This window comes from Cryptotermes secundus, unplaced genomic scaffold (assembly GCF_002891405.2).
Source record: "Cryptotermes secundus unplaced genomic scaffold, Csec_1.0 scaffold1428, whole genome shotgun sequence".
Lineage (NCBI taxonomy): Eukaryota > Metazoa > Arthropoda > Insecta > Blattodea > Kalotermitidae > Cryptotermes > Cryptotermes secundus.
The window spans coordinates 200,318-212,763 of record NW_019737416.1 but is presented as its reverse complement, the minus strand read 5'-3'; the positions used below and the strand labels follow the sequence as shown (position 1 = coordinate 212,763).

The following is a 12,446-nucleotide window of genomic DNA, read 5'->3' as shown; positions in this document are numbered from 1 at the left end:
TGGAGTGTACTAATTGTGATACTGCAGATAGCAGTAACCGTAAATCTGTAATTTGGGTGATTGTAAGTGCGAATGTGAAATAAAATTCGCTATACAAAATACGGCGTGAAGTTATTTGTCGTGATATACGCCCGACACGCGATAATATATACAATTCATGTAACCATATGGCACCCCTAAACTGCTTCCTGTACTAAAGAGGATAACGGGGTCAAAATCTCGTTCACACAAATGTGGCTCTCATTAGACTCTTTAAGTAAAAACATATGAAGAAACTGAAGTATAGGGCCTACATGTAATGAAATTAAAATTTTTTCATCACAACATTTAAACACAAACGACAGAAGAAATTACATTTTACTCGGGAAATAAAAAGAATTGAAACTGAGAACTTCAACTGCACCCAGGAACTGTAAAACAACTTCGATATCAATGTAACAGCCTCAGCTATCACATATACTGGAAGCAGTGAATTTCATTATATGAGGTTTTTCTCTATTCCATCTGCAGCAGGAAACAGAAAACCCATAGAATCCTGACCTCAATATTAAATTATTACATATACTGGATTGGGAAGAACAAAATGAAAGAATGAACACCGACTTGATCCTCTAAGAAATTATACAATATAAACACAGAATATGACTCCAAATGCAAAGAAATCTGTTGTTCAGTAATATTCATAACAAGAAAAACAGATCTCATATTTAGAAGAATAATGATGATCTTCCAACATATATCCAAAAAACTGTGATCATGACTATATGTACATTATGATTGTAATTCCAACTATGTCAGAGTAAAATTCTGGCATTTGTGTAAAGAGATTAATAGTAGAAATTTACTTTGGCAGTATGGAAACTACTTAAAATAAAAAATGCTCTCACCATCAAAACCTGCTAAATATGCAACAGCAGCTATTAGTTGTTTTCCAAAGGGTGGATGAGAATCAAAGAAAAATGTCCTTTTCATATACAGACTCACGTACTTTCCATAATGAAGCTCATCAAAACTGCAACAGAACAACCACACCACATATGAAAACTATGCTTAGCAGTTCCCAGTCAAACAACATTCTGAGCACACTTTAGATTAGAACGTTTCCTGTTCACCTCTGACCTTACACCTTACCAACATAGGATCTACACAAAAGAAAGACATATATAAGAGAATGATGACTATCTGAATTAGTGATGAAGGTGGTTCAGATAATAACAAATTTGGATAGTTGAATTAAATTCTTATCCATGAAAAAACACTAATATGACACTGNCCTCAGGCCGGAGAGCCGCTGTCCGCACAGCAGAAAGTGAGAGGCGTTCGGAAAAACTGTATAATGGTCATGTCAAGAAGGATGAGGTGCACAGGGCATGTAGGACGAATGGGAGGAGACTAGGAATGCGTATAGGATACTGGTGGAAAAGACAGAAGGAAGAGTATAACAAACGCAGTTACAGGAGCAAGACACAACATAAAGCACAATACACACACGAAAATAGAAAGAGTGCTCCGACAGAAGAGGATAGATGTGACTCGAGTAGTGAGATACGACGTAGGAAAAATCCTGAACAATTTTAATATTTTTAATAGTTAATATTTATCAATATATATTTATCAATATATATGATAAATATATATTTTAATTATTTTAATATGAAGATGACAAGGCATGCAGTGAACTAGTTTAACGTTAATCGAATAGCACCTGAAGATGGCACTTTTGTGCCGAAACATGTAAGTGCGAGAAAGAGGAGTGAGGTAGATAAGTGTATGCACTAGAAGACGGTGGAATAAATCATGGACTTAAATCAGTGCAACAGGACACTAAAATATAACATGACACTGTTATATTGCACTATTACAACAAAAACTAAAAAAACTTTTGAAATAAGTGAAACATTAAAAATTAATAAACATAATTATAAATTAATATTATCATACATTTTATCTGAGAAAGTCCAGCAATGATGTTTGTTTAGCATATGCATTCCTTGGTAGTGGTGATTAGGTTAGTTAGTTAGTTATTGGAGAGGGTGGGTTTCCCCATGCACTTAGACCTGTCTTGGTCCATTGTGCTTACCTCTATGATATTCTACCAGTCTCTATATCCTACCGGTACTGGTGCTTACCATCAGTCCCGCCCAGCCAGCGAGATCGGCCTCTACTAGCTGAGCAGTATCTTTAATGCTTCCCCCATCTACCAGAGGCGTTAGAGACTACTGTTGGGCGGGAAATGTCCATAATTTTGCTCAGTGGCCTCCTTTGGAGACATGAGGTTCTTTTACGTGCCGTAAAGCTACGACATGGGACCCACGGCTTAAAGTCCCTCCTGGAGGACTTGTTCCCTGAATTTTTCTGATCTTAAAAATTCCACGACCTCCGCCGGGTTTGAACCCGCATACCTTGAGTCATGAGGTGGGAACGTTACCCCTAGACTACGGAGGCCACTTTGGTGATTAGGTTACTTGGCAATTCAGATAATCGGTGTTCTACTGTACAATCTACTGCAAAAAGCGGAAAACATTTCTCACCTAATTACGGATTCTTACTGTTGCTCTCAACTTCTTGGGGTTTACATCAATGTAGTCAAGATTACAATATCGGCTCTGAGTGTATTAGAAGTGTTACCATAAAGAAGATTCAAAGTAGCAAAATGATGCAAAACACCCTTTTTCTGGGTTCACTTATTTTCTTTCCATCAGCCACTAGTTATGCAACTACCATTAGACTGGTAAAATATTTTGAAGTGTGCAATAGTATTTTTTAATCCAGACCACAAGCATAACAGCAAGCTATAAATGTAATTTCTGAAATGAAGACACTGTTGTCTAGGAATCTCGTAATGCCTGTCATAAGTATGATCAGTGTGCTATATACGTAGTTGCTGCAGAGGTTTTACATGAATCTGATATTTAGGGCTCTTTTGTGTCTGTATGCTACATATACAGTCGCCACAAAGGTATTATATGAAGCCAATGTGCAGAATTTCTTTGTAGCTAGTTTGTTATAAATGTTGCCTCTGCAGAACTTTTTGTGGACCAGTTCCGTCACCAGATTCTTACAGCACAGAACATATACACCAAATTCAATCAGACAGGAAAACCATGACTCACGCTACAACATATTACATGTAATCAATCCCTCATCGCAATGTAACGAAAAACCATCATATAATTAACAGTATACATACTGTGGCGACTACAGAGCTTTAAACGCCCGGACCATCCCCGAACGCTACCCCGTCCAGCATATCCATGACTAATCCCACCAGCTTTTCGGTTGTTCCGTCTTCTCCAAGATTGACCTGGTGAGAGCCTACAACCAAATTCCCGTCCATCCCGACGATATACAGTAGACGGCCATCACCACTCCATTCGGCCTATTCGAGTTCCCCAACAGGTCCTTCGGCCTGCGCAACGCCGCACAGACCTTCCAACGCTTCATGGACGACATTCTGCGGGGACTAGACTTCTGTTTCGCTTACCTGGATGATATCCTCATTTTCTCCCGGTCTCTAGAGGAACATGAGCAACACTTACGGGCACTCTTTGACCGACTGCAGAAGTATGGGATCCTCATCAACCCGGTGATGTGCGTCTTCCGAGTACCTGAGATCACCTTCCTAGGTTATAAGGTGTCCGCCGAAGGCTCCCAACCGCTGGAAGAACGAGTGACTCACCTCCAGGAATGTCAACCCCCCGAAACTGCCAGTCAGCTCCGCCGTTTCCTGGGCATGCTGAACTATTACAGGCAATTTCTGCCCCACATGGCAGCACACCAGGCACCACTGCAAGACGTCCTCTCCGGACCCAAAGTCAAGGGCTCCCACCCCATCATTTGGACACCGGAGCTCCACAGGGCCTTCGAAGAGTTCAAGGCAAGTTTGTCACGCGCCACACTACTGGCTCACCCCGATCCATCCGCGCCACTTGCACTCATCACAGATGCCTCCACGTCCGCCATGGGTGCCATGCTACAGCAACGCGTCAAGAACGCCTGGCATTCTTCTCAAGGAAACTCAACCCGGCCCAGCAAAATTACAGTGCGTATGACTGCAAACTGCTGGTCATCTATGAGGCCATAAAGCACTTTTGCCACATGCTGGAAGCGTGCCACTTCAGCATCTTCACAGACCACAAACCTATCACCTACGCTTTCCAGCAGAAAAGGGACAAATGCTCACAAAGGCAATTCTCACCACCTGGATTTCATAGCACAATTCACGACCGACATCCGACACATCTCGGGACAGGACAACGTTGTTGCCAACGCGCTCTCCCGCGTCGAGTCCGTCACTGTGCCACCATCCTACGACACATTGGCCGCATCGCTGGACAGCGACGATGAGCTCCAATCACTTCGGCAGTCAAACACCGCTTTGCGGCTTGAAAAGCTACTAATCCCCGGTACCATGGTGTCCATCTACTGTGATACCTCTGCCGGGAAACCTCGACCGTACATCCCAGCTCCTCTACGGTTCAAAGTGTACCAGTCACTGTCCGTATTGTTGTGGGCTTTGCCTAGCAACCGCTGTTTACTCGTCGTTGCTAAGCAGTGAAGCTTGCATTGTCACACTTGCTTGAATGTGGGCAGTTCCCACATCACCCCCGCCCCTCCGCAGAAATGGTTGCTCAGCTGTTGAAGCGATCAGAAAAATGTACATGACATCCGGAGCGTGCAGTTCGTTGTACAGGCTGTGGTGGTATGGCATGCGGAACCGCGGTTGGGGTTTCGTCGTTGTTAAACAATGAAGCTTGCGTTGTCACACTTGCTTGAATGTGGGCAGTTCCCACAATACCAATATCTAATCCAATACTATTAATTTATGGCCAACAACACAGCATTTAACATCTCATGATTTTAACCACTGTAAACTTTATGTTTTACAATCTATATAACTATTATATGCCCAATACTTACCTTTCCTATATTTTACCTTTATCACTTGTTGTTGTTGTTGTTGTTGTTGTTATTGGAGATGGTGGGTTTCCCCATGCACTTAGACCAGATATTGGTCCATTGTGCATCCCCCTTTGATATTCTACCAGTCTCTATTCCCTACCGGTACTGGTTCATGCCATCAGTCCCGACTCAGAGAGCGAGTTCGGCCTCTACTGGCTCAGCGGTATCTCGATGCTTCCCCCATCTACCAGAGGTGTTAGAGACTACTGTTGGGCGGGAAATGTCCTGAATTTCGCTCAGAGGTCCCCTTGGGACATGAGGTTCTTTTACATGCCGTAAAGCTATGACACGGGACCCACGCATTAAAGTCCCCCCTGGAGGACTTGTTCCCTGAATTTTTCCGCCCTTAAAAATTCCACAACCTCCACCGGGTTTGAACCCGCGTACCTTGAGTCACGAGGTGGGAACGTTACCCCTAGACTATGGAGGCCGCTACTTTCAGCACTTACATTCCTATTACAAATACCACACCTAACTTGTACTCCATTTTACCACATGACACTAATTTAATCCAGGAAAAACAATTTGACAAATACCACTATGTAAACATTAACCTACATACAAACTCAAACAAAGCTGAATGAATGTACTACACGACTGAAGATGGCCTCTACAGCCAAAACATGTAGCTAAATAAATATATAATCACATATTATTATATGTGTGTTGTGTTGATGGAACTCCCCACAATTCTATTATGACAAAACATAATGCTTCCAATACAATTTTTATTTTGAGTCTCTAACTTCAAAAACATATTAAATACAGCAATTTCTTTTATGACATGGCACTTAAATTGCAATATAAAGAAGGTGAATGCAAGTGCAAGGTATTTAAATTCATGTATAAGGGTTAATATTAAACAATAACCCCCCTCCCACAAATAGCTTACACTATGCTGCGAGGTTCTTCTAATCGATACATGCGTGTTGCAAGTCCTGCCAGAAAAAGCATTACAGCCATTATATCCAGTTCTATATTGACATGAAATCTTTGCACTGTGGAAACGCAGGTCATATTACTGCTAGCAGGATATGTATCTTCCACGGCCATTTCAGGAACAGACTCTCCATCTCCCTGAAAAAAAAGGACGCACTAATTAAATTAAATCATATTCTTTGAATGACAAATGTCACTGTGAGTAGATATGTTTTGCATTACTGTCAAACACCTTCAGTTTATACATTTGATGTATAACTCTGCTAGAAAGTGTCAGACAAAATGGTGGCATAAATTTTCAGTCAGAATTTGAAGCACATAAAGCTAGTAATAAGGACAGGTTTCCTGGGTAACTTCTGGACAATAAAACTGCTAAAAGTGGCATGTGCTTGCTGAAAAGAAAAGAAAAAAAAAAGAGACTAGGTTAGTGCAGCACATTTACCTACTATTACCCCATGCGACTTTAATTTTATATTTATTGGACAAATTGTATAAAACAAACTACATACAAAAGTAGAGTTGAAAAACATCTGCAAGGAAATTTTAATGACTATTCATAAAGAACTTCTTTGCATAGTGATTAAGCAATATTGGGTGTGTAGTAGGATTGCATATCTGTTACCTTTTACAGTCTAGGTAAATTGATTTGACTGCTCTTATGTAACGATTTTGGGCTAGTATATATTCTAATCTAATTTCTTTCTTAAATAGTAATATGATCTGTTTCAATAGTTCATTTAATAATGCTGTCAGCAATGCGCTATTGGTCTCGACATCAGAAGTATGAGACAGCTGGTTAGCTATACTTGGAACAGAGCAAATTTGATGAATTCACTGCTCACTCAGTAAGGTAAGGTAAAGCTGTCCCTGTGCTTAACTAGTTTAGCTCTATACCATGAAGACATATGGAGGAGTGGATGTATAGATCCACATTTTCTTAACCTTGGCAACTGTTGGAGGTGAGTGGTCAGCTTCACGCCCCGGCCGCTTTACCACCGGTACCCATTGCATAGGTTGGGTGGACCCCGGAGCCAGTCTGGACGACATGGAGAAGTGAAAATTTTTGACCCTACTGCGATTCGAGCTCCGACCTCTCGGTCGTCCAGCCGACTGCGCTATAGCGGCTCCTTCTCACTATTAAAAAAAATTCAATGCTGATATTTCGGTGCAATTAATCACTATCATCATGTTCGATTTTAAAAGTAATATATACATAACGGCAAAACTTTGCGGTTATCCACCAAAACATTCTACCTGGCCATACACAGTACGACAGGAACGCTAAATTTTAAAATAACTTACTATTATAAGCAACCACAAACTTAAATATATTGTAGTATACAAACTGGCTTTTAACCTCATCCCGTTGTAACGCTGGTGATTCGTCTGCATGTGTATCTGATTTTGACTTCAAACACTCCGCCCCTTTCTCAAGATATCGGCCTACGTCTTCCACACACGATTTGTTTTCAAATATGAAGTTAGATTTCCCTTTCGCATATTTCCTCGAGGATTTCATGGTACTCTGTATCTTCTTATTACGCTTTTCCGATTCCATTATACGAAAGCTAAATTGATGCACACTTCACCTACAGTTTTCACGCAGCTATAGGGCACACACCTTTCTCACGTTTCTCACTTCCTAACTTAATAATAATCCGAATACGTCGAATAGGTCATTGGCTGGGTTGGCTGGAATGTAACGGTACTGCGAATTCTTCGAGTGTTGTCTATATTGAACGATGGTGAAGAACTTAGGCTCAGTACATGAATTATTTTGCCACTGGACATTCCACGTTTTAATGCATTGGCAGATGTTATTTAAAACATTAAATTATGCAAAGTACTCTTGTAAGATTCACGCTTAATATGACATTAACCTATGCTAGCACGTTTGGTCAAGTTAAACACGGACCTGACTTAGACAGTCCTTAATAGGACTAATAACGAGCGAAAGCGACCACCGTACAAATTCTGGAGGCAAAGTAATGTCGTCAAGTGTGGAAGTTGTGAATTGTCCTGTCTGTTACAGAAAGTATCCTGTTACAGAAATAGAAAGCCATGCAAACAAATGTATATTTCTCAATTCTGGGGAGAATGACGGGGCATCTACAAAGAGAAGGGAGGATCATGATCATAAAGAGACGAATCAAGCAGAGAAAAGACAGAAGAGGGAAGGTTACATTGAGCAGAACCATGTTGGTCAGAGTCATGACGTACGTATTGAATAACCTGTTACTTCCACTGAGCATTTAGAGAAATAGAATATGAATTGCATAATAATTTCATATATTACTCGACATGCATCATTAAAAATTACACCATGCGGGATGCTATGTTTGGAATGTGTGTTGTGTACTTTCATTTGCATGTGCACAGTTACAAATTTTCAGCACGTTGCGAGCGTCAAATGACAACGAATATTACAAATTTTACGTATTATTTCTTTTTTCATTTTTATTATCATTCAACAATCCATACATACAGGTATTACAACCATTTGGATAGGGAAATTGTCAGATTCTCGTGTGTATCTTTGCAGAATACACTGTACCACCCTAATATAAGGGGTTTGTCATCTGAATAATATTATCTAGATCTAATTACCATTAATTTCATTGTCTTTACACAAAATGCAACAAATTAATCAGCTACATATTACATTTACACACTTGATGAATCAAAAGACATAAATTCATCTACAGAATAAAAGGAATGTTTCAGCAAAAAAGATTTTAATTCCTCTTTAAATGAGTTAAAATTTTTCCTTTGTTTTATTGGATTGGGGACCTTATTATACAAACTAATTCCCATATTTATCACACTCCTCTTAGAAAGAGCTATATTACAGTGCTGTACATGAAAATTTATTTTTTTTTTCATGTGTTATAATTATGAATGTCTGAATTTATTGCCCTAAAAGCCTAGTATTTTTTGATAAAGCATGTTGTATCCAATATATACAGAGAAGGCAATGTTAAAACATTGTAATCTTTAAAAATTTGTCTACATGACGTGCGACTACTAATACCACCAATCACTCGAAGAACCCGCTTTTGCAATTTAAAAATGCTTTTACTTTCCCCATCCCTACCCCACAATAAGATACCATTTCTCATACATGATTCAAAATTTGAAAAATAAATAATTTTTATCATATATGGACTCATTATTTCTTTTAATATTTTCACCATATAAATTACTTTGCATAGCTTTGCTTTTAGAAATTGAGCATGAGCGCACCATTTTAAGGTTTCTGTCATGTGAATTCCAAGAAATCTCTATTCTGACTGATATACTATTTCTGTATTATTAAAAACTATTTGTGGTCTTAACGGATCTCTCAGCTGTTTTGAATGAAATGACATGGCAGATGTCTTTTTAGTATTTATTACAAGGTTATTTTTTGAAACCATATTTCTAATTCTTTCATAACATTCATTATTTTATATTAAATCAGTCATGCCAGGATCATTCAGTTATCACAGACTGTAGTACTTGACACCTCAAATCAAGTGGTTTTGAACCAAATTCAGTATTTATTGTTATCATAAAAAAGTGATTTTATTCTTCATTGCTGAAAAAATATGGTTTAATGTTAAAGATATGGATTTTTTTCTTAATCCGATGGCACTTTCTCCATGAAAAAGTGGTCATTTATGGGCATTGTGGGGAAGGGTACATTTAATTTACGGGCAAATTGCCGTCTCTTCAAACCAGTATATTAAAGAAGTATGATAATACAGAATTTTATACAGGAAATAGAAGTTCCAAGTTCTTCAAGTTTCCGCCAGACCTTCACAAGTCCCGTGCCTTTGGCAGAACAGATGCGTCCGACTGATCTGACAAATTACTTTGGACAAGAACATGTTCTTGGTTTGCACAAGGTCTTGCGAACTCTATTAGAGAAGAGGGATATACCCAGCATGATTCTCTGGGGACCACCAGGATGTGGAAAGGTATATTAATTATTGAGATACATTTATGAGATATCAGAAAGGTCACTGAAGGCTGCAATAAGAGCTGTAAAATTTAGTTTATAATGCTTTTGGTTCATCTGTTATATTTTATTTTTTTATTTATTTCATATCCATCAATCATTATACATGATATAGGACAAGTCAAATACTTTACAATACAGTAAATAATAATAAGAATAATAATGAAATAATAATATAATACATAATATAGTAATATACTAAGATAATAATAAAGTGATGATTCTATTAATAGAACTGATATACTCATTTAACACTCGACACCGCTGTATGCCTCAAGACCCGATCCTTCTATCCTGGCACAAAATACCCTGGTATCCTTGATCTCGTTCCTGTAAGAAAAAAATACAGAACAGGGCAGTAGGCATTCCTATAACATGTACTAATATTAAAATCTACAAGTTAATTATTCTTGAAATATATGTTTACAAGTGATTAGAACTAGGATTTGTCCCCAAACAAGAGAAACTCATCTGTACTTTAGAAACAATAATCAAGTAGGAATGTTTTCAAAGCCTTTTTAAACTTGTATAATACTGGTATATCTTTAATATATTGTGGCAACTGATTTAACATACAAAGTCCAATATTATTGAAATTGTTTTTGTATAGACTCGTATTACATGGCACTATGAACAAGTCATCTTTTCTCCTTTTATTGTGTGAGTGTATTCCTGAATTGGTTATGAAAACATTCAAATTGGTTTTTATATAAACTAGTATACAGACAAGGCAAAGGTAATATATGTAACGATTTAAAATACTGTTTACAACTGATAGTTTACGGGATTTGCATCGTAGCTCTAATAGCAATCTTCCGCAACCTAAAGAATAATTTTGCATTTCCTGAATTGCCCCAAAATATCAATCCATATAATAACAAGGATTAAAAATAAGCATAATATAAGGTGCGATCAGTCTCTAACCCTGATACTCTTTTTGACTACTCATAAGGCAAAACATATTTTATATAATTTATTTGCTAGTTGTTGAGTATGTGCAGACCACCTTAGATTCTTATCCAGCCAAACTCCCAAAAATTTTGTATATTCTATATAATTGGTGACTGTATCATAGAGCTTTACTGATGGGCATTCAACTTGCACTTTTTGAGGTTGATGAAAGGATATTGCTATTGTTTTTTCTTTATTAATAATTAATCTATTCCTTTCAAACCACTCTGTGAGTGCATTTATTGTTTTATTTATTTTCATTTGGACATCATTAGAACTATTTCCTGCTATAAGGATACTAGTATCATTAGCAAAAAACGTTGGTCTTCCATGTTCAGTGCCAGCTCCTAGATCATTGATATGTAGCAAAAGCAACACTGGTCCGAGAGCAGAACCTTCTGGGACTCCGTGTCTTATGGGTCTCTTTCGCGATAGACAGCTAGTGATGTCATTAGTTTCTTTACATCTGTATGTAATTTCCACTTTTTGTTCCCTGTTTTCTAGATATGATTGAAACCATTTTAGTGCAACCCTTCTTATTTCCATTTTTGTCATCTTCCTTAGCAATATATCATGATCAACTAAGTCAAATGCCTTTGACAAATCCAGAAATATCCCTGTACTTATTTCCCTCTCATCCAATGATTTGTAGACCCTTTCTATAAACTCTGCAGTTGCAGTATTTGTTGATTTCCCTTTACAGAAACCATGCTGTGTGTTGTTAATTATGCTGTTATTATTAAAAAATGATAAAAGTCTTTTATGTATTATTTTTTCAGTTATTTTTTAAAACCAGAAACTAGTGAAACTGGTCTGTAATTCCCAACTTCTGTATCACATCCTTTCTTATACAAAGGTTTCACTTTTGTAATTTTTAGTTGATCAGGAAAATGCCCAGTTGAGAGTGACAGATTTATTATATATGTCAAAGCAGTTATTATTTTAGGATAACTTTTTTTAATAATATACTCTGGAATATCATCTAATCCCATTGGTTTTTTATTACTCTATCCTTTAATTATGCCTGCCACTTCATCTTCAGTAGTTGGGGTTAAGAACATGCCGTTACTGTTATATTTTACTGTATTGACATTAACTTAATTGGTTTTTGATAATGGATTGCCACTCAATATCTTTTGATCAATACTGGTATAGTATTCATTAAAGACATTGGCTAAAGCTTTTGGATCCTGTATATTTACTCCATTCTTGCTTATTTCAGTATTCTTCATTGCTTTTTTCTGTTTACCTAGTTCCTCCTTAACCGTTCAGCATGGTTTGACGTGTATGTTTCGTCAGGTATTTAAATCGTCTGAGGGGGTTCGACGTGTATGTTTCATCCAGCTGCACACGTATGTTATAACGCCCATAATAATTGATGGTTTTGCTGTAGATTGTTAGATTTTTCACTGGCCTGTTGTCAGGAGGACTGTATTTAATGACACACGCGTTTAAGAGCGCTAAGTCGTCGTTACATATGCCTGTCTTGCAGCAACGTTCCTGTGGCTATTGCGAGCTGTTTCTGTTATGAATGATGTGTTTTGTTTGCTCTGAAGCTATAAACACCAGAGACTGATATGTGCTGGTGTTTATA

General features: G+C 37.9%; 2 protein-coding genes across 2 annotated transcripts in view; one reads left to right on the top strand and one right to left on the bottom strand.

The window, feature by feature from the left end:
• Positions 1-7,484, bottom strand: part of LOC111870428 (protein O-mannosyltransferase 1) — a gene marked incomplete at its 5' end in the record, with an annotated part of 66,323 nt that extends 58,839 nt beyond the window's left edge. Inside the window, 3 exon segments of the mRNA XM_023862728.2 lie at positions 888-1,012; positions 5,855-6,039; positions 7,259-7,484. Coding sequence (XP_023718496.1) covers positions 888-1,012; positions 5,855-6,039; positions 7,259-7,459 — 511 coding nt within the window.
• The window catches only part of LOC111870429 (ATPase WRNIP1), a 22,647-nt gene continuing 17,669 nt past the window's right edge, over positions 7,469-12,446 (top strand). The window contains exons 1-2 of the mRNA XM_023862730.2: positions 7,469-8,117; positions 9,660-9,860. Of these exons, the coding sequence (XP_023718498.1) occupies positions 7,890-8,117; positions 9,660-9,860 (429 nt within the window). The 5' untranslated portion in view covers positions 7,469-7,889. The remainder of the gene's footprint in view (positions 8,118-9,659; positions 9,861-12,446) is intronic.